General features: G+C 39.5%; 1 protein-coding gene across 3 annotated transcripts in view; it reads left to right on the top strand.

The window, feature by feature from the left end:
• Positions 1-26233, top strand: part of GRIP1 (glutamate receptor interacting protein 1) — a 340831-nt gene that overhangs the window by 233850 nt on the left and 80748 nt on the right. For all 3 annotated transcript variants that reach the window (XM_075495165.1, XM_075495158.1, XM_075495173.1), the window contains exons 3-7: positions 18632-18767; positions 19716-19861; positions 23371-23454; positions 24312-24387; positions 25767-25912. In XM_075495165.1, the coding sequence (XP_075351280.1) occupies positions 18632-18767; positions 19716-19861; positions 23371-23454; positions 24312-24387; positions 25767-25912 (588 nt within the window). The remainder of the gene's footprint in view (positions 1-18631; positions 18768-19715; positions 19862-23370; positions 23455-24311; positions 24388-25766; positions 25913-26233) is intronic.

Below are 26233 nucleotides of genomic sequence, written 5' to 3'. Positions count from 1 at the left end.
AGGGAGATCTGTAACCCTGTGATTGTGTAACTGATCACAGTCCGTTCCTGGCTGAACACAAGACTCATCAATTCCAATAATCTCTGCTGTCCACAAGAAGTTTTAAAACTCTTCTTTTGTGAAACTGGACTTTGACTGTCCCTTGTGGAGTAGAACAGCTCATTACAGCTACCAGAGCTTCTTTGTTGGTTTAGGTAACTGAGAAGCTAAAGCTTGATATTGACCTCTTGAAAACCACTGCATTTCCACAGGATAGCACGGCTGGGTTTTCATGGGGAAGGAAGGGACGTGTCTTCAGAAAAATGGAAATTACATGAGAAGAAGATCCATGAGGATACTCAGGTTCCCCAGTCTGTTCAGAAGTGAGGAAATGTATTAAAAATTTTTCAGGCAATATCTTTTTCTCTTGAGTGGAAATCTCTTTAGACATTCTTATCTATACTACTTCAGTCCAGTATTGGAGCAAAAATGTGGATTCAACAGAAAAACTGATTTGTGCATCATTCAATTGAGACAATCCTCCTGGATCTAGTATCACCAGAGAGGAAAACTAAACACTAAATCTGTGGATGCAGACTGAGTGGATTCAGAAGGGACTGAATAAATTAATTGGCAAGGGATTCATATGTAAATATTACAAAGACTGAGGAGCCTTGTACTCTCCAATGTTCAACAAGGCTAAGTGCGAGGTCCTGCACTTGGGCCACAACAACCCCATGCAACGCTACAGGCTTGGGGAAGAGTGGCTGGAAAGCTGCCTGGCGGAAAAGGACCTGGGGGTGTTGGTCGACAGCCAACTGAATATGAGCCAGCAGTGTGCCCAGGTGGCCAAGAAGGCCAACGGCATCCTGGCTTGTATCAGGAATAGTGTGGCCAGCAGGACTAGGGGAGTGATCATGCCCCTGTACTCGGCACTGGTGAGGCCACACCTCAAATACTGTGTTCAGTTTTGGGCCCCTCACTACAAGAGAGACATTGAGGTGCTGGAGCGTGTCCAGAGAAGGGCAACGAAGCTGGTGAAGGGTCTGGAGCAGAAGTCTCATGAGGATCGGCTGAGGGAACTGGGGTTGTTTAGCCTGGAGAAAAGGAGACTGAGGGGAGACCTTATCGCTCTCTACAACTACCTGAAAGGAGGTTGTAGAGAGGTGGGGGTCGGTCTCTTCTCCCAAGTAACAAGTGATAGGACGAGAGGAAATGGCCTCAAGTTGCACCAGGGGAGGTTTAGACTGGATATTAGGAAATTTTTCTTCACTGAAAGGGTTGTCAAGCATTGGAACAGGCTGCCCAGGGAAGTGGTTGAGTCGCCATCCCTGGAGGTATTTAAAGGACGTTTGGATGAGGTGCTTAGGGACATGGTGTAGTGGTGGTCTTGGTAATGTTAGGTTTACGGTTGGACTCAATGATCTTAAAGGTCTTTTCCAACCTATACGATTCTGTGATTCTGTGAATGTGACAGTACTGGATGTTGGGGACCTGCGGCAGGACTAGACTGGACAAAGTAGGCAGGCTCTCATTCTCTCCCTGAACAGGACCTCATTTTCTTGCTTTCCAAGATGGAGCAGGACTAGATGGAGTGTTAAACTGACCCAGCAGGGCTCTGCTGTCTTTCAAAAGTCCTATGTCCCACAATGCAGTAGGCAGAAGCATATGACTAGCACAAGAAATCCAAGCATGCTCCTTTAAGGTCTGAGTAATTTGCTAATCTGAGAAGTTGAGGATAATTTTTTATCATTTGCCTACTTGGGTCTTTTTGCAGTTGATAGATTCTTTTTATCTTACAGTTATAGATAATTAACTTGATTTTTTTAATGATGTTCCTAATGTATTTTCCAATACCTCTTTAAAGGAGTTAATGCATACTTTCCATCTATTTTTTTTAATCTCCCATTCAGTTTCTGCAGTGATTATAAATTCAGGGCATGAAGATAGCAAGGAAATAATATATCATCTACCAAGATAACAGCACTGTCACACCAAAATATGCTGTCCCAGATCTGGATAGTAGCTTGCGTCTTCAACTCTATCAGTGGGTCAAAGCTACTAGCTCTCACTGTAAACCTTGACTTTTACATCAAATTTTTTTTTTTTTTTTTGTTACAAAATTATATGTCCATTTTGCCAATACGAAGTGGTTTAAAGTGTTTCATGTGGATGGAGAAAGGGTTGTTTCTTTGCTTGTTTGTTTAATAGCATTTTCATGCTTCTTAGAATCAGAAGAGGGAAAGAGACTTTGGTGCTTGTGTGTCTTCGTCATTGCATCCCTGATATGTGGGGCAGACAGAGATACGAATTCATGCCTCATAGTGTAGAATAAAAGAGTTAGACATGTCTGTTTTGTGTAGGAGCTGTAAGACCACAAGTTAATTATAATATCATTACAAACTAGTTTTCTGTTTGTGGCAAGAACAAAGAGCTCATTCTTTCAGGTTTTACTGTATTTATTATGAATTTACATGGAGTTCGTGGGCCAGAAGAGACCTTGGTGACCGTCTAAACTAAACATACAACTTCTTTGAATTTACTTATATTTCAACTTGTATTTGAATTGTATTTCAGAGGGACATTCAACCTATTTAAGGTTGCCAGTGATACAAAATCCATCGCAGCCTTTTGTGACTCATTTGCCCTACTGCTTTTATTTCTAGCTTGAGTATGTGTGGTTTCACCTTCATCTAATTTGTGATAAAGAGTTGTTTTTCATCAAAATTCACTTCATCTTTTATAGGCACTTCATTATGAAATCACTGTTTAATCCTCCCTTTTTTAAAGTAAACAAATTGTGCTTCTGGGGTCTTTTGCTCCCAGGTGGGTTTCTTTAACTATTCTGAAAGCTCTTCTCTGACTCTCCTGCCCTCTCTTTGGTTAGTAATAATCTTGTTGAATCGTGTCACAAGAATGAGATAAAGCATCCAAGTGACGGTCACTACTTCACTAAATACAAAGGTGTACTAAGTATTGCTGTGTAAAACAGTCATGTTTATATGTTCATGGTTTGCATTAATTATTGTGGCCATTGAGAGTTTTGATCACCTGTCAGGATTCCCAAATCCTTTTCTGTCCAAATTAATTTCATAATTAATTTACTGGGCACCTGGTTTTTTTATATATAGGAGCGTACATCCATTCATACCTCTTAAATTAATAGAGTGGGAGACTTTATTAACTTTGTAGGTGATATACAGGCTAGTAGAATGCAGATGCTTATCTTTTTTATTTATTGTCCTTGTCCAAGTTGCAGATATTCTCATTTTGTATCTGCATGGTCTTGGGAATCCACTAATGTTGTGTGAATAAGTGCATAAAGAAGGCTTTTCAGTAAAGTCTCACTTGTTAACCAACTGAAAAGAGTACAGAAAGCAAAACAAGGACAATTTTAATAGGGTAAAATAGCAACAAGGCCAAAATCAAGAGATTTCAATGCTCTTATTCACAGAAAGCATTGGTGGGAGGGCACTGTGAATATCACTCCAAGCAGGAACAAGTGCCAGTCTTCAATGCTAATTGATTTTATCAGTGAAGCAAAACGAGCCCAGCTTAATAGTTAACTCTGAGACAAGATCCTGCCAAGACCTTCTGATATTAGATGACATTGTGACCCCAAATACTTGTCAGATAAATGATATAGAAAATGAGCATTGACCTCTGTGGTAGTAAAAACCCAATGTCATAGAAAAATGAGGGACACATGCTGTAGCTGAGTTTTAGATATCACTGACAAACTATGAGTGATCATACCTGGTAACACAGGGGATCAATATTCCCTGGTAACATACCTGGGAATATTGATCCCCAAAATATTGCTTCTGTAAACAAAAGTTAGAAGTAAAATTTGATAGAGGTTGTATAGGGAAATCTTGCCATTAGACCAAGACTGCAGCAAAATGGACCAAATCTGTCAAGAATAACTAATGCTGCAGTACAATCAAAATAATAATATCTAAATATTAATATCCTAATATAATATCAAAATAATAATTTCTAAATAACTTTCATGGAACATATTCACATGGGAGTAAACACATGTGCTTTTCCAAAAAGTTTTCAGGTTGAGTTCTGGCTAAAAGATACATCACTAGTAGTGGAATTGAAAATTTAGCAAGTGTATTTGAAAGTCATTACAAACTTGTAGCTACAAAACCAGGTGCCTAGTAAGGAATTTCTGCAATTTTTATGCTAACGATGGTACCTAACTGTAATGAGGCCATTAAAATCCAAGAGCTTTATTCCTTACACACTAACAAAAGGTAATGATGCAATAGACAGCATATAGTGGATGGAAACATAATAAAAATCATAGAGCTCAACTTACTTAATCCCACACCACAGAAAATAATAGACAAGCTATTTAAGTCAGTCTAGCTTAAGTGCTAGCCAACTAGGATGATAGCTGGACGTGACTGTCATGTATGGTAAGATGTGCTTTTCATGTTTTGAGTTAAGGGAGTTGGGAGTCTCAGAGTATTTCTGACAAGTTATGGATACATTTTATAGTCCCAATTTTCTCTGTGTACCAAAATTGGAGTAGAGTCTATAACATTTTATATGCTGAGCCAATGCACATTTTAATATATCCGCTACCCTATAAAAATATCATTGACCAGTAGTCAATACGTGGGGGTCAGAAGATATCAGGGCGTCACCTTGTATTTTTCTAATGCATGTATGATTTAAAATTAAACATTATAAACTCAAAACTGTGCCAAATATTCTTATCAGGTGGTAGCAGTTAGCATTAGGCTGGTATCTCTATCTCCATCATAAGTCTTGGGTCTTTACTGGGGAAAACCATGATGAATGTGCAGACCCGTTATGGCCTGAAGATCACCTGCTCCAGACTTTGCTAAACCAAGAAGGGAAAGAAAATCCAGAGCAGACACTCTTATTACAGGCATTCTGTAGGATGTATAAACTAGATATTTCCTGGAAAATATTGCTGGTGAAGCCGGATTGCTTGGAAGTATGAATTTTGCAGTATTTCTAAATGAGCAAAGCTTCAGGGTAGGCAAAGTGACGTCAGCACAGAAGTGCTGTCTCTCTTCTTTTGCTTGACAAATTGGTCTCAATCTTTTTGGCTTCTTTTTTCCCCCATTATGACTTCATCTCTGCTGGAAGGATTTGTCATTATATCCATGCTTCTGTAGTGATGTTGGGGACATTTTGTTAATGTAAATCTGCCCTTAGCAGAAAAGGGGTTTTGGGATGGGACCTGCAAGACATTTATGCAGTGCGAGCTTAGAAGAAAAATCCATACAATAGTTGAACACGTTTTACAAATGCCAAGAAAAAACTAGGGCAAATGTGTTTATTGGATAGGTTTGTTCAGGCAGAAATCACCTTTCCCATCTATTTTCAGTCAAAAAAATCTTGGAGGAGGTGACCTTCAGAATAAGCTAAATTCTGGGAATTAAGATAGATCCTGTCCAGAAGCATTTACCATTAGTGATTCTTCCGATTTCTCCAGTTTAGATAAATAGCTCTGTGCAGCATTAGACACCATCAGCAGCCTCTCCTGCTCTCCTTAGGAAATCCCAAATTGTGCCTATAGACAATGCTAATCTTTCTGGCCATTTTAATGAACTGTTTGTTGCATACTTATGAGTAAAAACTGATCCTATAGTGCCAGACGTTCTCTGTTGGTGTAAATCTTAGCTCCATAAGGTACGTTTGAACTGGTGCGATACACTCCCAATTAACAGTGCTAAGGTAAGTGATGTTACAAAAACAGCAGAAATACTAACCATGTCTGCACGTCTGGCACATGGTATCCTTTATATGTATGCCCAAACTATAGAATAGGCTGTAAGTTAGGGAAAAAACCAAGCTGTTAGTCTGAGTATCTGATACAAGTTAAGGACTGGAGTGACATCCTTAAAGATTTCGGAAGTTATAGCTGCAAAATTTGAGTCTGTAATTAGATCTTGGATCAGTTTATTCGCCAGGAACTAATGGGTTAAAAGGAAGCAAACGAAATGGTTTGTTACTGTCAAAGTGTTACTCCAACATAGAAAAACAAAGGGGGGGGTAGTTTTTTATATTTCTAAAGTCTAAATCATAGTGCTTTTTTGCATTAAAGTGGCTGAAAATGGGAGTTAAGGAATCCAACTAGTTCAGGTTGATGCATTTGATATCGTACTTGGGACAGGCAAGCAATGTATGATTTATGCCGTTGTGATTGCTTCGGTCACGTGAGTAAGCCTATCACAATTTTTCAAAGCAATTTAACAGTATAGTAATACAAAGAAAAAGAAGATTTGAGCACTGGTCTTTTCAGGTGAAAGGAATGGCAGTTGCAGATGCTCAGTGCCTGATCTAGATGGAAATTTCCCAGCGATGCAGACCTTAGCTGAAAAGCGTTGATTTATTAAACCTGGGGTAGTTCATAAAGTCAGTGACGAAGGATAACTGAACTGCACGTGAACTACTCTGGCATGGGGTCCCCAGCCTTTCCAGGCTTCTGGGCACACGGCACGGCATACAGCTGGGAGCAGCCCGGTGTAAGCAGCAGTGAAGCAAAAAGATGAAGGTCACAGGGAGCAGAAGTTTATTTCATTTCAAAACCACCACATGTTGGTGTATTTGGAGAAGAAAAACGTTTCAGAATGCACTTGTTTGTGTAACTTTCAGAAGTTTTATACCAAACTGGAACTGTATCAAATGTAAAAATACAATTTTCCCATAGTTTTTCCCATAGTTCTGGTTAGCAAATTGTACTGTAGATGCTAATAGAATATCTCTGTGCTGAGACCTCTGTATTGAGAGAGGCCTGGTAGGTTCCTTACATGATTTTGTAAACTTAAAATTATTTAGAATTTAAATATTTCCTTAAAAAAACCTGGCAGTATATCCTTTAACAGCAGAGGAGAGGAGAAACAGGGGCACTCACATCTCGTGGGTTGCATGGAGTCAGCAACCTGAAGAAGTGCTCACAAGGAGGCAGTTTCCTTCTGTTTAAGAACAGCCTTAATTAAGTGACAGCTCTTTTTCACAGACAATCTTACTTTAAAATAAGTAAGTATTTTCAACAGGCGTGCTTTGAGTCATGTTAGCAGTTTCCCCTATTAGCATCCTTGCTGAGATCCTTGTTGTACATTGCATTTTGCTTGAAATGAAAGACGTCATTGAAGCCTCCAGGTAGGACTGTTTAGCTGAATCTATCTGTTTCAGTCTCTTTGAAGATTTTAGCGATTTCTTCAATTCATAGAGACACTTACCTGTCTGTCTTTGTCTTAACCTCCTGGACACTGAAAGGAGAGAAAGCCATTGCAATAGACAGAATGAACAAGATGTGTGTTTGAAGTAGACGTGAACCAGAATATATAGCTTGCATGTCTTAATATTTTTGGAGAGGCAGGTAGGTTGTTCCTTTTCACCTGAAGTTTCTGGAGGATGAGAGGAAATGTTGAAAGAAAAGCCAAAAAAATTCCCTGTGAAACGTGCATCACATTTTGGAGTTTGACAGAGGAAAGTATTTTTTTCCTGCAGCATGTAATAACAAGACTGCTTCAGGATAACATAAGCCTCTTACACTGATGTCACATTCAGATTTTCGCTGAGAACTGCATGCAGCTTCTTGAAGTGACCTGAAGATGTAAAATGTTCCTATTGTGTTACAGGCTAATGCGTGCAATATTACTTGGTGCTAATATGAGGCCATTTCAGTTTCTGTGCTAATTCTGTGGCATATGCTGGCAATTTAGATGACAAAAGAAATCACATAGGCACATTTTTGCAGCTGTGCATTTTAGTGTTTTGCTGCAGTGATTTGTTCAGCGAGCTTGACTATCTAATAAGTTAGTTCATGCAAATGAATGCATCTGTCTTCATTCCTCTTTGCCATTAGTTCATTATGCATACATTAAACCTTAGGGAATAAGCACAGAGATTGATTAGAGAGTTACAGAGCGCAGGTTAGCAGCCGAGAAATGCCTGAATTATTCCTTTTCTTTTTTTCCTTTATTTTTTCCTGTTGGCAAACTTCTTTTGCAGAAGTAGTAAATCCTTGTGGATTTTAAATGCTTATTGACAGCTAAAGTCATCACTATTCCTGTAATTTGGCAAATTTTAATATAAGCCAGTAGCTTTTTTTATAGTTCTTTAACCCTGCTTTTCCTTTGGCTTTAACTATATTTTTTCTTCATCCTGAATGTTGAGTAGGTTAATGGTCCTTTTGTCACAGGCTTTTTTTTCTACTATAAACACCAAATAAAAAAATTCAGTTCATCCTATTTGTCAGGTGTTGTTGCACATTAAATTTCGCCCTAAGCCATCCTTGTAACTTTAGTTTTATATCAGACTGAAGTATAGAGAAAGAATGAGTCGTTATCGGATCTCTTTTTAAAACATTCATAGCTATGCATTCTTTCAGCCTATTTCTGAACTACCATCTTCCAGAAATGACCATTTCTGGGTTGTGGTTTTCTGCAAAGGTAAGAGATTAAGCAAACCATAAAGGTATCAGTCATCACTGAGCACAAAGGACAAAAAGTAAAATCTGTAGGAAGTATTCACTCTCATTTTCTATTTTTCTCATTCTTTCTCATTCATTTTTTTCATTAATTTCTCAGTTTTCCAAGGATTGTCTAATCTTCCACACAGAGACGTTGATAAACCCTTTTGTCATGCCGAATCTCCCTCAGTACTACCAAGTAGGAAGACAGGGTGTGCGTATCATTCAACTTTGTGTGTTCTACAAACAAAGAAGTATATGACCCCCAAAAACTTACAATATCTGCTCCTTAATCCAAGTACTGGTAAAAGTTCTACTGGCCCATTCCTCCAAATTTCAGTCGTCATAATATATGTTTGAAAACTCACCATCCATTATTTGAATGCCTGCACAATAGTGTATCCTAAAAGGAGTGACGCCGTTACTATATTCTTTTCTGATCCTTACTGCTTCAATTTTGTCATGATACTAGTGATCTCGGCTCCATGTCATAAAAAGGAAAACTGATGTTTTGTATTAACTAAAACGTAAAATTATGTAGCAACTGTAGACCATGACAGGCAACTCCAAGTATGTTTAGTAAAAATAAATGACAGCTCAAATGGAGAAATGGGATCTAATGGCACTATTGCTAAAACTTACCTGGTAGCCACAGGATGTTGAAACATTGGAAGGAGCTGCAAAACAAGTCTTAAACGGCAAAAACCTAAGCAATTCAGGCAGTTCTTAATCTAAAATTGAAAGAAGATTAAGAGGTGATTTGATCAGAGGTTACAGTTCTGTATCTGCAGGGAGATCCTGAATGTAATGGTGGTACTATAATGAGATCTTGGGATTGAAGGCTTGTCTACTCCAATTCAGATAGAAATTACCTGTGCATGTAGTAGATTTTCCATCACATGATGCTTTCAAAGCCATGTTGGATATCTTTCTAAAAGCTAATCTGTTGCTGCAGATATCGCTATATCATGTTTCTCTGCTTGTGTCACTCAGGAGATCAAGGAGAGAATAGTTCTCAGTGGTTCCGAAATGCACAAATGCAATCAATCCTGTAATCAGTCTTGCCTGATCCATTTTCATAACTGTAGAAAGCAGAGAAACTGAAACAGTCAGGCCGCGCTTTTGTGAATAGTGTCATCTCAGTACAAATAAGGGCTAATTAGCAAGAGTTCTCCTGGTGCTAATTTCTCGGTAAAGGAAATGGAGAGGAAGTTGGAAGTGAATCCGTCAGAATTATGGGAAGAAGTTTTATAAATCAAAATACCACGTCAGTGTCAAAGCTCTGTGCTGTTCTGCACAGCAGGACTTCCACTAGCAAGGGAGGAGGGTTACTGAAGCTTTTGTCCAATTCAGACAGGAATCTAGAGAAGACTGATGTTGTCATGGAGCTCTGTCCTTGCCTCATCGATAGTGCCTAACAGAGATATGCAGGAGTGTTCAGGGAAGCACTGCTGGTGCACAGGCCATTCTTGAGTTTACGACTTGGTTGCTTATAGCATGAAGCAAAAATTTCAAAAGGAGCCACTTGTTTTATGTGGGAGACACAAATTTGAGATAACTGTGGATGTAAGCTCTGGCTCAAAAGTACCTTCTACCCATTCCCCATCCAAGCAAAAAACTGACATTGTGTGGAAGTAAAGAGGTTTGAGCTCAGGAAAGCCCTGTATTGTCTATTGAAGTGGTTGTGAAGGTTGAGACCGTCGAATTGTTCATCATTATGCTTGTTTTGCCCTACCCTGCAATGTCTTTGCTTCAGAAAGCTCCACCTTGACGTTTAGTGAGCTGCTTTGGGCCCCACACGTGTTCAGGAATTTAACTGCCACCACAGATAATGCGGAAGCAGAAAAATGCTTGAACTTACTGAGACCTAGCAAGTGCCTCAAGGTGGAATGGGTCCTTATCCCAAGATAAGGAAGTTGATCATGGCAACTCTTCAAGCATGCAGATAGTGATCAACAGGTAGTGTAGATACTCTCCCAAAGAAAGATTGTAGATGCTCGTCCAAAGAAAGCCATCAATGAAAATACTAGAACTTCACAGCTAGCTCAGGGTATAAATGTGCTTTAACTAGCCTACATCACTGAGCGAGTTTGTAGTTCACACTGCGTCTTTATTCCAACCATGTTGCACGGTGGTACGTCAGGGATAAAATACCTTTTTTGTAGGTAATAATGCAAAAAAAAAAAAAAAAGTTGTTATGATTCCCCTAAATCTGCATCTTCTTATTAAAGTATTCGTATTTACTGAAGCCAGATGTTTTAATGTTTTATAATTTTATTAATAATTTTTCCTCTAATTGAATTCCTCTGCCAAGATTTGCTCAGGGATTACGAATAGTAATTCTGTTATTTTTGACACTCAAACTTGAAACATATCTTACTTTCTAAACCCATTTTAATTAAAATATGTTGATTGTTCTTCAATATACTTATAAGAATTCAACCTTGTAATTTGATTCTTTACCTATAATAGGGGATTATAAAACTGTAATCTTGTATGTTTTTAATTTCCTTCTAAGCAGATGTTCTGCATTGCATTACATTCCACCTTTATGGGCTTCTACACAAATTCAGAAAACAGGAAGCATATGAGCAAAAAATGACAGAAAGATACCTTAAAAATAAGAAACCTTCCAAATGGCATGGCAGTTTTAAACATTTTCTGAGTGGCTGTGATTTTGCCCTTCCCCAGCGTTGGGCTCTCCCACACAGTTCAAAACTAGGTGGAATGAAAAAACAATTGTTTTCACTTATCTTCTTACTTTTTGCATTAATTTTATTCCTCCATAAGCCTTGTTACCCGCCGTCTCAAGAAAATGTAGAGAGGGAAGGGCTTGTTGTTCTGACTGTGTGTGGCCTGATACTTTCAGTCCTTGATGTAGGGTGAAAAACAAACTACAGAGAGAGGAATTCAGAAGTGGTCACTGACAAGAAGTCCTAGTAGCCCCAGCTATTAGAATATTCAGAAGCCATCATCTGTATTGAGATAACTGAAGTTAATCTCTTTGTATGTGCAGTATCTGTCGAAGTAGCACGATAAATAATTTTAGACGTCTAATGCAGGAATGTTAGGGTTATTTTGTGTATCAACATAGATTCTTTAGTTGTTTTCTGGCATTATTGTGCAACCCAATCACGTAAGCAAAAGCAAACTAAAAAGTGTATTTGAAACTTATATTTCATTATGGAATTTCTGTGAGCAGGACTATTCAGAGGACCAAAAAGCCTGTTGTTCCCTCACCGGCACTTGTCTTGCTTGGAGAAGCTTCTAGCCACGTGGCCATCCAGCTCCCACCCTAGTCTGCATCGCTGCTGCAGTTAGCCCAGAAAAACCTCTCTGCTTCTTACACAACTGCTTCCATGGACCACTTTTCCCTCTCTAAGTTCAAAGCAGCCTTTTTTGCATGCTCAGATGACACCATCCGTTGTAAGCTGGCTGTACAGAGATCATTCTTATCACTGCTGTATGAAGCTGCTTCTTGGTGAAAACTGGTTTTACACCATGCCATGCCATGCCATGCCATGCCATTTTTGCATTTTCTGACAAATGTTTTTTACCACTCCTGTTGAAGAGGGGTGGATTCAGACACGAGCAGGATATTGGCTCTTGAACACGTGGTAGCATGGCTGTGCTGCTGCCCGAGAAGCACTGGGACAGTTTGTCATAACTGCACTGTGGGCTGTGGGATGGAAATGTTACGCCTTACAAAGGCAATAATGGTTTAGTTCTCCAACACCTGATGGTGGGGTTTTCTCTATCCCACTCACAAAAAACAGTTGTCTTTGTAGAAAGGGTCTTACTCGTACAGTCCTGCTAAACATTTCACTCCTGAAATGTAATTACTGAAGTTAACTGTGGTGTGCGTCAATAACTGTGTCGTATATCGGGTGTTTCTTCCAATACTCTTCTGCTAAGAAATTGGTGACATTCTTGTCATGGAGAATAAAGAGGTATTTTTTGTCTGTTACTGGCTTTCAGGTGGTGGTTATTTGATTTCAGGTTTGGGATATTTATATTAATTTCTAATCTTTTAGTGTATAAACAGAGTTTCAAATGTAATGCTAAATGTTTGACGCTAAATTGAAGACCACCCCTGTTGTATGCCTCAGTTTTGAGTCAGAGGGAGTTGGCTGCCAAGGTATCCTTTCTGTGCCTTAGAATATGACAAACATACCCCAAACCAAATAGCGCAAGAACTAAGCTCTTTTTAGGCGGGAAACCAACCAACCCAGATGTGAGCTGTGCTGCTGTGTTCTGCGGGCCTGGTGTTTTCAGTGATTTATGTGATCACGTCCATATCACAGCCTGTGGTTCATAACAAAATATCATTATTTGCTTTTCTATATCGTGCCTAGGCCAGGCAACAGTCAGACTTTTTCCAGTTTATAAGCGCTGGTGGAAGGTATTTGTTTTTTTGGATAATATTTCTGCAGTGGCAAAGTCATCTTGTAGATGCTCTTATAGCTGAAAAAAAAAGAAAAAAAAGATTGTCTAACGCCCTGTACACCACCAAAACAGCTGTCGCTATAAACTGAGTCTATTTTAGGCATTTTTTTGCAAGTGCCTGAGCCTTACCCGTCTCCCTTGCTTTCACTGAAAATGGTACAACATTTCACCTGTACAACATTTATCCAAGTTATCAGTCATGTTAGCCTGGCCGCCGACCTGAGACAACCTGCATTGGTGGTGTTTTAAATTTACAGTCCCGTTGGTAACTGCAGTGTGTTCTGCCTTGGAGATGTGCCCTGATGCACCTCATACCAGTTTGTCTTCTGCTGTGGGTTGCTGGGTTCTGAACTGGGTCTGGTTTGGGGATTGTCCCTCCACAGGCTGGAGGAGACGGCACAGAGGAGGTTAAGGTCAGCTTCATGTTTTCAGATTCTCTTCACCAATGTGGTTTTGTTTGCTTGTTTTTAATAGAAATTTGGGTGTTTTAGGAGTTAGTGACAGCCAGTCAGGAAGAGGGCACCAAGGAATGGAGCGTTCATCATCTCTTGACATCCCTCTTGTCACACTCAGAGAAATACACCTACCTGCAGGACTTGAAACATTGAGTAGATGTGCTGTCCCCGGTATAACAAACTGCTGTCTGTTTCTTAAGAATTGACTTTATCTTTATGTGATTTCTTATTAAGCTGTGAGATGCCTACTGGAATGTAAAGCAAAATGTTTCCTCTGCAGAATTTCTGCTGACGTACAGGGAAAATCCATACAAGGACAGCATTGACTGTATTTTCAACAGACTTACCAATTACTTACTTATTGATTATGTATGTCTTTTGGTAGGAAACAATCAATAACAGCAAGTATTTTTTTACTTTTAGGTTAAGTTCCATTTATGCCCTGTTCAGCTGCACTGAACAAACTCATTCACGAGGTGGAGGATACAGGCACTTGACCTGATTGTGTAGATTTTAGGAGTTTTCCGGATTTTAAAATGAAGTTTTCACAGAAGGAATGGAAAAGGCACTCAATATCTAGAATGAAGGCAAATGTTTTCCAGTTTTACTTTAATAAGTAAATTAAGATATAAAATTATAGGAATATAGAAAATAGATGATAAAACTTTTGATTAAGGGTTCTCTCAGCTTTCAAATGTTGTTCTGTGAAAAAAATCTCTTCTGTAGTCTAGTATTTAATTTTTTTTTTGAAGAAGTGAATATATTCCAGGTTCAAAAATTTCATGAGTCAATTTATTTTCCATGAGTTTCATTCATTAAAACATGTTATTTACATACATCAAAAGGCAGGAAATTACAAAAAGTCTGATCATGTATAAAATTCTAGGAACTTGATCATTATACTGTTTTCCTTGAAGAAAAAATTAATATGACATGGTGTTTCTTGGATTTTACTTAGCTGCAAGTTGTTCCATGTATTCATCTTCTTACAGTAAGACTTACCCAGTCTTGTATTTGAGCACCTGCTTATCTTTGAAGTTTTCTTGTCCTGTGTTGAGTATCCCTGTAGTTTCCTAGGTTGCAGGGCAGATCATAGTCTTGTTACACCGACTGACCCTGCTGCAAGCCAGGCACACACAGTTACGGTATTGCAGCAGCGAACCTAAGAGAAGCATTCAGACCGGGAATTAAGAAAACAACAGCAGCGTAATGTTTTCTTTAGAGTTCAGCTGCTACGTATGCTCCGCCTTATAGGTCTGGAGATCTAAACGAAGCTCTTTGGAGCAGAACCTTTCTTTTAGAATAGAATAGACGAGACTGTTTCAGTTGGAAGGGACCTACAACGATCATCTAGTCCAACTGCCTGACCAATCCAGGGCTCACCGAGTTAAATCATGTTATTAAGGGTATTGTCCAAATGCCTCTTTTCCATCTTATGTCTGCATGTGTGTACACGTATGCGTTTGTGTACCAGTATGCACGTGTGCGCTCCCCTTGCTAAGCCCATCTCCAGTTTTCAGCGGGATTCCTGAGCCTTGTACCGGTGGTAGGTGGATGCCAGCAAAGCTGTAGGGCGACTGGTGCAGCATGGGCAGATGTGTGCCCAGGATCGCCCCTGCAGCAGCAGGAAGCGATGGCAGTCCCGCGGCAGTCCCGGGTGCTGATCCCACCACCCAGGGACCCGAAACCCTCCCAGGCTAAGGGAAGGCAGGACGCAGTGTGAGCTGCGTTTTGCTGAGTGCTGCTGGAGTTGTTAATAGTGGGAGGGGAAGAAGTTCTCAAGTGCATTTCTCCAACTGAAACGTAAACTGGAATTGATTTGGGCTTTTTATAGACTGGGAACCATCTTTTCTCTGCACGGTTTCATTTTAGAATAATTCTTTTGGTTCATATCACAGAGCTGTACTGCAAGAGTGGTGTTCTGATATTTGATACTTCATAAACTGTTATGGAATAAGAAGACGTTTCTTAAGCTCATGTTCTATATTCAGTTTACCACTAAGCAAAAGACTTGTAAATTCGATTCTTGTTTTACTCATAAATGATAAGAAATCTGGAAACAACTTCTTTGCCTTCCCTTCTGATGCTGGCTATGCTGATGTTATTAGCAATGTGGAAGTCCATGTAGGAAAGAACAGGCCCCAGAGACTTCTAACTAATTAGGAGTTTGCTGGCTGGCATAAGTAATGAATTATGAGTGAGGTGATACATGAAGTAGTTTGATTTTTAACCCACAAAGAGTAACGTAGCATTGTGTTAACTAGAGAATAGAGACTGACCTCGCATTAGTTGGGGAATAGCATGTACAGATGCGGTTGCTTGTTGGATTGGAAATGAAGTCCCGAGGGTTGTTCTGATATTGGGCATTTTGATAATACTCCAGTGGGATTAGTCTGTAATAATAATGTCAAAGCAATGCAGATGAGTAAACATGTAATATATAGCATTATAAGAACAATAATCATTTATGAAAGCAAAGATGAAAAATGCAGAGACTGGGGTATGAAATGGGCCTGGTTCAGAGCACTTCCAGGGATAACAGTCTCTTATAAGCCAAACCAGCTTAGGTAGTTTAATTCTTCCTGCTATGATTATGTACAACAAAAGCTACAAAATCTTTCAGAGGTGCAAATCTAATGAAACTGTTGCGTACTCTTAGATGACCTTATCTGTCAGTTAGCAATGAGCATTTCACACTACCACTCCCTTACAGTGTTGGTGCATCTTTCCCTCCTGCCTACCAAGAGTGGTTAGAGGTCCATGTTCTGTTGGCAGAGGTATACAGAAACTTGTCAGAGTAGATGGTGAGGCAGAGCAAGCCTGGTCATTAATTTCCATGCCAGTAGTTGCAGGGAACTGTATAATCATTAGCTAGCTTAAAACACTGCATGGATCATCTGTTCTACGTGGCATTTCAGGCAGCAGAGTATTCCCCAGCATTGGACTGCAAACTCAGAACCTATACAAAAGATCAAAACACGTGGCAGTATTATGCTATGGCAAGAGATTAAGCATGTGCAGTGCATTCTTGATGTCCTGTATACACGTTCTAGCAAAGTATGAGTTTAAAAAAAAAAAAATCTTAGCTGGTCCTGAGAACCAGATTGCACTACTGAGAAGTACAAAGGAAGGATTCAGTTTGAGGGGTGGGGGAGAATTTTCCTTTTGATTCCAGATCTCACGATCGAGTAAACACTGAATAAACAAGTGTGACACACAGGCGAAGCACGTCATGGGTGCAAATGTACAGTATTTTTGTTTGCAGTAAGTACCATGGCTAACTCTTGTAATCATTATGAATACTTGCAGGTTTTTATAAAACTGAAAGCAGCATTTTGGTCCGTAGTGTCTCCTACAGCAGTGCAACATGTCTACATGTTCAGATGCAGGTAATCACATCTGTTCTTTCTGAACTGTCAAAAAGGCCAGATGTGAGCAAACATTGTGGAAGCTCAATAGCTTCCAAATGACACCAAATGATGGTTTGGTGTCAGCCAAGTTGGAGAATGTGCCGGGTAGCTCTGCTACTGTGTGCTTCTGACTGGATAGCGGCACGTTTTTAGTCCCACAGTCTCTTGTAATCTTTTTACAAATACGCCTTACACTTTCTAAATACTCATTTCAACAACCCATGCTGCTGACTGAATACACTGCAGAATTTTGTCTTAGTAGAAGCTTTATAAGCATAGGAGAATTCTTGCCCAAGCACTTAAGTTATGCTGTATAATGGTAAAAATGTGAATAACTAAAGCGAGGTCATCATCACCTAGAATGGAAAGAAGAGCCTGTCAGCCACCTAGAAAGGAGCAGGAACATTGCATAGGATGATGCCACGTCTGCAAAAGATTCAGCAGTTAACCCTATTAGAAGTACTACCAAGGTTTACAGGGTACTCCACCAGGGCTGGAGGCTCTTCTGAATGCTCTCCTCTACCCGCCACCATTATCTCAGTTCTGCTCAGCTTTGGCAGTTCTTGTTCAGGGCAGCTGTTCTTCTCTTGAGGTCAAGATGTATTAGGTCATCTTCTCAGTCATATGGAAAGGTATTGATAGAGCCTTGTTGCTCTTTGTATAGTGCTTATTCTAGACCTTACTGGTGAACATATGAATGTATACAAGGAACTTGCTTGGGGTTTGGGTGGCTTTTCATCTTTAAATCTCGTGCTGCCACAGCAAGATTGCTAGTGCGGTGCAGACATACTGTTCGTTTACAGGGCATATGTGATATTTATCTCTGACCAATTCACCCAAAAGCTGCGTATTGATGCTGAAAAGGACCAGAGAGATGGATGATCCTTCCAGGATTTCATCATTTTCTAGGTGGATCTTTAGGACTTCATGCATTTTTCCAGAATACCTGGGCAGTTGGTGGTTTTAATAGGTCTTCTCTGACTGGCAACACTGGACATGAGGTATGATTGCCTTGTGGTTTTCCAAACAGCTGCAGCCCTGCTGGAACTGTGCATATGTAGATTGCCTTGTCCCGCCATGTGCAATAAGGACATCTCTTTTCGAGACCTCGAGGCTTTCCATTCCAGGTGACCTGCATTTGTTGAGGTCTGTGAGATTAGCTTGGCATTTTCTGAGAATGCTAAATGGGCAAACTGCAGGAGAGGGTGTCCCAGACAGCATGTGAGGGAAATTTTATATGTACCTATGACTATGAGAGCCCTTCACTTACTTTTTACCTGTTCTGCAGAGATTTCAGAGAGTTACAGTGGAGATCTATTTGTGTAAGAATAAGGAATAAAACTGTTAAGATCTGATATTTAATCTCCATCTGGATTCTTGTTATGTTCAATTGTTTTGATTAACACTGGCATCTACTAGTGACCTCAAAGTGAGTCTGGATCTAAAATTTTCTAGTACCGTTATATCATTGTATCTTTTACCCTTGTATTTAATTAATCAGTTGAAGTACTTTATAAAACATAGGGTTCAGAGGGAGAAAGCAGAAAATGAGAAAAGATAGCTTTTTAAAAATGTGAAACAACTACCTTTAGTTGTAAGTGTTGCCAGACTTTGTATTTATTGGCTCTGTATAGTATGCTAGCACATTGGTGTAGTTTTTAATAACTTTTTACAGAACATATGTCTCAGATTTATCTGTATGCAGAGCCTCGTGGACAGAACTTGTGAATCGTAACATAAAGAATCTCCAGATGTACATGTTATTTCTTGTTAACATATACAGTGATTTTCTTGGAAAGTAGATGACATTTTAGAAAGGCAACATCTGTGTTATCACTTAAATTTTAATAATGCCAATAATTTTCTTTCAACAGAGGAATTCAAGGGCTCAACAATAGTTGAATTAATGAAAAAAGAAGGCACCACCCTAGGGCTTACAGTATCGGGTGGAATCGACAAGGATGGGAAACCAAGAGTATCTAACCTTCGTCAAGGAGGAATCGCTGCTAGGTAACCACATCTCAAGCCACAAAATGCATTATAAGATGTGATTGCTTCAGAAATACATACCGCATCAGAAAGGTCACTAACAAATATGTGACTAGATGCATCTATAATGGCAGCCCATCAGACCAGAGAAGCTCAGAGAAATGGCAACAGCTGGTCCCCCTCTTCCCTCAAGGCTACTTTGACAAAAACTAGAAATACCAATGAGATATTTGAAAGTCATCATAAGACTAATTAAGTTTCTTCTAAATTATATAAATTTTATTTCTCCTCTTTTGTGTCCTTGAACAAAAATTTGAGAGAAGAAGCATAAAATTCTCAGGGGAAAAAGTAAAATGGAAAACCTAACCATAGTACTACCATAATTTAATTAAAAAAAAACTGTTCATCAACTGGTTTTAAGATTAAAAAGAAGTCTAAAGTCATAGCTACCTTGCTTACTACTACAGTGGAAACCAAAAAGCTGTTATTCATGAGTGAAACAGGTCAAAAGATAAAGGTTAAGCTAAATCATTCCAAGTAACTGAGCAGACCATATGCTTTTGGGCTGTGGCCTATCTCCTGTAGCTGTGATGTTAGCTGTGAAGGCAACTATTGTCCAAAAAAAATAGTTTTGGACGCTTCCCAAAGAGAGAGAGAAGGATGCGGACGTGAAGAAGACGTTTTCCCAGATCCTGTGCCCAAACCAGTCAAATCTTCCAACTCCTTTATTGCACAGCTGGTTTTGTACATCAGAAATTAATAATGCAACAATGTTCTTCTTTTAATATTTAACAAGCTAGACTAGATTAAGATCTTAAAATGCCACTTTGTGTTTGAAAGATCAACTTGTTTTAATCTAGATGAATGGAAAAAATATTTCTTACCATCACTATACAGTAATTTAAAGGATTTAGTTAGTTTGGGCCAGCAGATCTGTCTTTAAAAAAAGGAATATGTACTTTTTCCTAGGAGTGACCAGCTGGATGTAGGCGACTACATCAAATCTGTGAATGGAATCAACCTGACCAAATTTCGCCATGATGAGATCATCAGCCTGCTCAAGAACGTTGGCGAGAGGGTTGTTTTAGAAGTGGAGTATGAGCTGCCTCCAGTCTGTAAGTAATAGCAGAGCAAACTGAACCCTATGCAGAATAGCAGACGTGTTGTCAGCAGTGAGATGGACACGGTTGGTGATCTTCATTTTTGGTAGTGGTTGCTTTCTTATTTTTCTTTGCTCTGGCTTATCGCAGAGCGTGAAAGCAGTATGAAAGAACTGGCAGTACAGGGGGATGCTCTTGGAGATGCTCAGGTGTTTTAGGAGCACAAATCCAGCCAATGGCAGAGCAGAGTTCTCAACCTCCACTATTTTTTTGTTTGTTTGTTTACAGTTTTGAATACTGGGAATTAGATTAAATAGATTCCAGGGCAAGAGAATCCTTCTGGTGAGATCTTCTGAGATGAGACCAATGAATATCTGCGAGTTCTGCCTCTGCCTTTTCCTTCCTTCTCTCCACTTGCAGCATCCTGCCACTCTCCCAGATAAACAACATACTTCGGGACTTTTCCAGTCTTTTCTGACATCACTTTTAGGCAACATCTCGTTTCTAGAGCAGAAGTCCCAGTGGGGTAGGCTATGGGGATATATAAACCTACAGGAATTGTGTGACTGAAACAAGGGCTTCTCGCTGAGCAGGATTGTCTTCAAAATACAAGTTTATGCTGACACCAAAGTCACAGAGTGCTACTGAAAATTTTCCTTGCCTCTCCTTTGCTCTTTCTTTTTGTGTTTATGTCTGTGACTGTGTGTCTGGAGGAGAAAATCAGTGGGAAATGAGGCTATCAGGTATGAAGTGAAAGCTAGAGAAATGGTGAGCTGGAAACCTGGGACGTAAAGTGAAGGAGTGAGTGGCAGGTGGCTGTCTGGCATCAAGGGGGCTGCACCAGTCTCACCTTTGAAAGAGTGTGTGCTCCTTCATGCTGCTTACTGGAGGGGAGAAGATGTCGTTTGCTGGTGTTTGGCCAGAAAAATCTGCAGAGCCAGCTGGGAAGCCCTTGTCTCCTTAAATAAAGGCTTTCCTCGCAACAGAAACCAAAAAATCCATCACTCTCTTTGGTGCTCAGAAGAGGACGAACTCCCATTGCTTTCTAGCAGCTGGAGAGTTGGTCTAATTACATATTTGGTTGCTTTTATGACCTCCTGACAACCACCTTAATATGTTTTGAATGTCCTCTGTTGATTAGTGTTCGTTTGTGGTAAGGGAACTTCATGTTCTGAAGCACAGTATTTGAGTTAATTAAGTCAGCTGAGTTCAGAATTATTTTGCTGGAGATGTAGTTGTTTTATGAGTGCAGTTTTGCACTTACTCAAGTGGGCTTCCTTCCGTTTCACCCGCTTTTGGCATATGTGCCACTCTTGTCCACTGAAACAGGATTTTGACATGCTAAATTACAGTAGCAGTCGTAACTTTTTCTTTAACTCCTTGGAGTTTCTGACCCCTTCATACAACTATAGCTAATAAAGTTGGAGATAATTAGCACTCTAGTTGTTCTCATTAACTTCTAGTGAACAGGCTAGACACGGTGCCTTCATTATACACCGAAGTTTTCCAGTAGGTCACGTGGTGAAGTCCTGGCACCTCCTTCCGTGCCACAGACATAATGAAATTCTACTGTTGGTCTCATGGTTGCCCCCTCAGAGAGAGGACTGCCATAGTTTCAGAGTGGGGAAATGTCAGTACTTTAATAATGATGGATTAAATCTGGCTGAGCATTAGTAATCCCACTCTCCCTAGTGTTTCCTTCCCTGTCTGGCAGTGTTCACAGCAGGAGCATCCAGCTGCTATTATCAGCACGAGCCACCTCAACGTTTCAAACTGGAACGTGAGCCATACCTGCCTCACATCTGCCTTCTGTTGTTGCTAAAGGTTAAGGACTTCTTTCCCCTCCCAGGCTGTGGCTGGGGTGGAAGGACAGCCACCTGAATGGTTGTTGCCCAAGTGGAAGGACGTTGCCCAATGGTTGTTGCCAGCGTACCGTTCCTCGCTGCTGCGCTACAGGCTTCGCTTGTCCCCAGTGGAGGTTACAAGTGACACCAAGCAGATTAGGAAGTATAGATTCAGCTCGAGCTACATGGTGGGCCACTTTCAGTTGATAGGAATGAAGGCAAGAGTTGTCTTCTCCTCCCCATAATTCGGTCCTTTTCGGTAAAACATTTCTAGCTGGAACGGAACGAACCACGTGGACTTCAGTAACACAGTCCTGATCTTCAAGCTGTAGCAGGAATTACTGCAACACAAAGCAATGCTTTGGAAGGCCATCTTTCACCTATTTTCCTAAGGAAATGAAATTTATGTGATTTCACTGGGTTGTTCTTCTGGTTCCCTGCAGTAACGTTTTTAACAGGGGATTGAAAGACTCCAAAAAAAAAGTAGATTACAGCATGTTTCATGGAAATAGACACTTGGGCAGAAGAAGGAGTCCCAGACCAGGGGAGTCCTCAGAAGGAGAGGCAGGCAGCGCTGGGGAGGCACCGCTGCTCCTTGGGGTCACTCACGGGTGGCAGCGCACGCCTCCCCGGCTGGGTACCCTGTGGTGGCCATTGCCCCCTCACGGTACCTAATGGGGAGCGGGGAAACTGGTTATTGCAGCCAGGAGCATTAAAGGACATAAGTTTACATTAGTTCTGCTGCTCACAGAGCGTTTATTTTACAGAGGGTTTTTTTTTTTCTCTTTACGTGTGTTGTGCTGTTTGCATTATCTTACTGGAGGCTGGGAAGTGTGCGTGCGTGTGATTTTGCCCAGTGTCCTTTTCCCTTTGGAAAAGGGAGTTCTTACAGTCTGCCAAAGTTTTTCCTGTAAAAGCTAATAGTAAACTGGCCGTTGGTCTCTTAACAGCGGTGGTTTCACATTCTGTAAAGTGAATTATCACATCCAAATGTGTTGGTTTGTGCATTAGGCTTCTCACCTCCTAACCCAGCTGTGCACCACTCCTCTAGTGCTTACAGAGAAAATAGTGACTCGACCAGAAGTCAAAGATTTTTTTACTCACTTACCAATGCTGAGAGAGCATGTACATTTTGAAAAAAGAAAAAAATAACAAATTCTTATGATACAAAATACTTTTTTCATCTTAATCTAGCAATCTGAGATTAGAGATACACCCTAAAAATCTCAACTGTCTTGACTTTAAGCAATACAAATAAACGTTTTCGTGGCTGAACGACCAACTCCATAGGTAGCTTTAAGAATTCCATTTGTCATTTTTGTGTCTCACTGTGTGTTTCTATCTTTTCTAGCTCTCTTCTGTAACTATAAGAAAAGCAATATTATGCTACAATTATGCCAAAACAGTAAGGCTCAAATTCCTCATCTGTTATATGCATCTATGGCTCTTTTTCCAAACCACTGGCAATCTGCAAAATTTCTGGCCCAAAATTCTCTCAAAAAGAGGATGAGTTGTATTTAATTATACATCTTTAATCTGACTGTTCTGTAGTGGAGTCTTTCCAGTTGTATGACCAGAAACACAACAGTTAGTTTAAATTGGAAAAGATGTAAATCTGTGTGTATAATTAGAAAAATAATTAAGTTTCAGAATTTTTTTCTTTTATTTTTTTTCTTTTAGCTGTGCAAGGATCAGGTCTCATCTTTAGAACTGTGGAAGTTACTTTACATAAAGAGGGGAACACTTTTGGATTTGTAATAAGAGGTAAGTTATCATTAAATGTGAACTGTCTGTATTTTCTAAATCAGCAAAAAAATCAACAAGTTTTTGTGGCACTAAGAAATCATTTCAAGATTTATGGGTTACAGTTTGTAAAAATGTCTGTGATTTATCTATTTCTTTTTCCATACATTAATGTACTGCTTATGAACTGCTCTAATTTTTGTCTATGGAATAACAGTAATTAATCAACTACGTCAGGAAAATGACAAACTTCGTTTCACATAAGACCAGATTCTGCTACCACTGAAATCAGCAGGAAGATTGTAGTTCTTAAACAAGATTCACATATAGCATTTGTATAAATTAGGTATGAAATCTGATTAATCATGCTGATAGTCAGAATTGTACAACAAAAGTATTATCACTGACTTAGAGAACAGAAGAAAACATGCAGCTGTTAAATAGTATACCCCAATGATGAATTATTAGTTTCTTCAGGGAAAACTGGTTTTTTTATTTAATATATAAATTCCTTAGTGGCCACTCAGTATTCTGAGTATACATGAAGTACGGGGGTTTTTTTCTCTCTGCAGCAAACATTGCAGAACAGTAAGTTTTCACACTGAGATCAGATTTGCAGAATAGAAGTTCTAAGAAAAGAATATACATTTATTAAGAATCACTCTGTAGAAATATTTTATGAAGAATCATCTATACCATACAGTAGGTTGATTTTATTTAAGATAAAATTCAGTGGAGGTTCATTATTAATGGCTTGGCTATTTTTTGATCTTTTTAGTAAGTGTGCATGCTGCAAGACTTAGACTTGCCTCTTGGAAATGAGCTTTTATGAAAAGCGTAAAATCAAGGTGTGCTTTCTCTCACTTTTCCCGTTCTAGGTGGAGCACATGATGACAGAAATAAATCTCGTCCTGTTGTAATAACATGTGTTAGACCTGGAGGGCCTGCTGACAGGTACAATTCATCTTTCTCTGGAGTGCATGTGAAAGAGAAATGGAGAAAGGTGAATTATTTGGGACATAAGTTAGGATTTGGAGTGAAGTAGATGTATTCAAACCTGTTCCTTTGAAATTCATGGTTTATGCATTTAGTTGTAATAATAATAACAGTAATAGGCAACCACAGAGGCTCAGCACATCATGGTGTGCGTGAACTTTAATTTAGTATGTTGCATGTTTCAAGACTTTCCCATTTAACACTTCCAAAAATCAACCTAAAATAATTAGAACAAATGCCTGCAATAGGTCAGAGAACACTTTTTGCAGCCTTCAGACAACTGGTGTAGCTCTTAATTATGCTTTTTATACTCTAACACCACAATCTTTTTCTCTTGCACTTCAGAAAAATACTGTCATGTGTTTGGGTGTTGTTGTATTATTATTTTAAGATGTTTGCACATATCTGCATGTGAGTTCACACATAACTTCACCTGGACAACTTCTGAGTACAGATTTGTGTTTTGGCCCAATGAACATATTCGTATGTAATACCATCTTGTATCTATATAAAGAAAGAATATTCACTTTATTTATATGTATGAATTATATGTTCAAAAATGGCATTTGTGTCCTTAAACCATTAAAGAAACTTAAAGGGCAATTTCTTTAAAGCAGGCTGATTTTGTGTAGCCTATGTTGATATTTTTGACCTTGGAAACATTAATTGAGAAGCAGATGTTTCAAGAAAGCGTTTGTCTTTTGTCCCTCCCTTTCTTCCCACCCTCATCCCCCTTGCTTCCTTGTTTTTCTCACCAGTTCTAGAGCTGACAATGTTAGTACTTAATTTTCTGTTATAATTCTGAAAATGTTATGAAATACGCCTGGGAGACAGTGTACATTTATAGCCAAATTATTTTTAGGTAGGAAGAAAAGAAAAATGGAATTATCCAAGTAAGGGATATTTTTGAAGAAAATCAGTAAACGGACATCGTATTTTGCAATCTGTTTCTGCACCCATGTGTTTGCACCTCGTATTTATTTGTAAGAAAATATCAGGAGAGGAGGTGTTTATGTATGTATGAAAGAGGAGTTGTGCGGACAAGGCAGAAAGAAAGCATATGTTGAAGCAGAAGCTATACTTAGTTGCAATTTAACATGACTTGATTATTTAGCTATGTGTTAAGCCATTTTCCAGTCGCTGACTTTCCAATTAAAGCAATTTCCTTTCTGCTGCGCCCTCTGAACGTTCTTACCGTCGAAGTAAATGTTAAGTGTTACGGCAAGAGGGATGGATGTCAGAGAGCGTGTGAGAGAATCGCTTTGCATAAAAACGGTATTATCTCCAAATCAATTTATCTTACATTAATAAAGATCATTCCTTTAATCTCCCTTCAGAGAGGGCACAATCAAACCTGGGGACAGGCTGCTGAGTGTTGACGGGATCCGACTGCTGGGAACGACACATGCTGAAGCCATGAGTATTCTCAAACAATGTGGACAGGAGGCAACTCTGCTGGTTGAATACGATGTCTCAGTGATGGGTAGGTTGAGAAGTGGGACTTTAATTCTGGGAACCATCTGTGATGTTTTGCTGCCTGTTCTTGATGAGCTCTTTTAGAAGTGATCGTGACCTGTTACGCTCCTAGTAGCACTGCTATTCCCTTCCGCACCGTATCATTAATCTTGGGTTCACAGGGAGGTGAGCAGTATTTTACTGTAATTTAGCATTCTGACATTTCATGGTTTGTAGAATGAAACCATAGTGTGGATTCTAGCAAAGTAACTTTTCCAGTGACTAGTTTATAATAAAGGTTAATGAAGTGTAAGTATTTCTGTGTCACATGAAAGAGGGGTTTACTTGC

This window comes from Mycteria americana, chromosome 1 (genome assembly GCF_035582795.1).
Source record: "Mycteria americana isolate JAX WOST 10 ecotype Jacksonville Zoo and Gardens chromosome 1, USCA_MyAme_1.0, whole genome shotgun sequence".
NCBI lineage: Eukaryota > Metazoa > Chordata > Aves > Ciconiiformes > Ciconiidae > Mycteria > Mycteria americana.
This window is presented reverse-complemented; position numbering and strand designations above follow the sequence as displayed.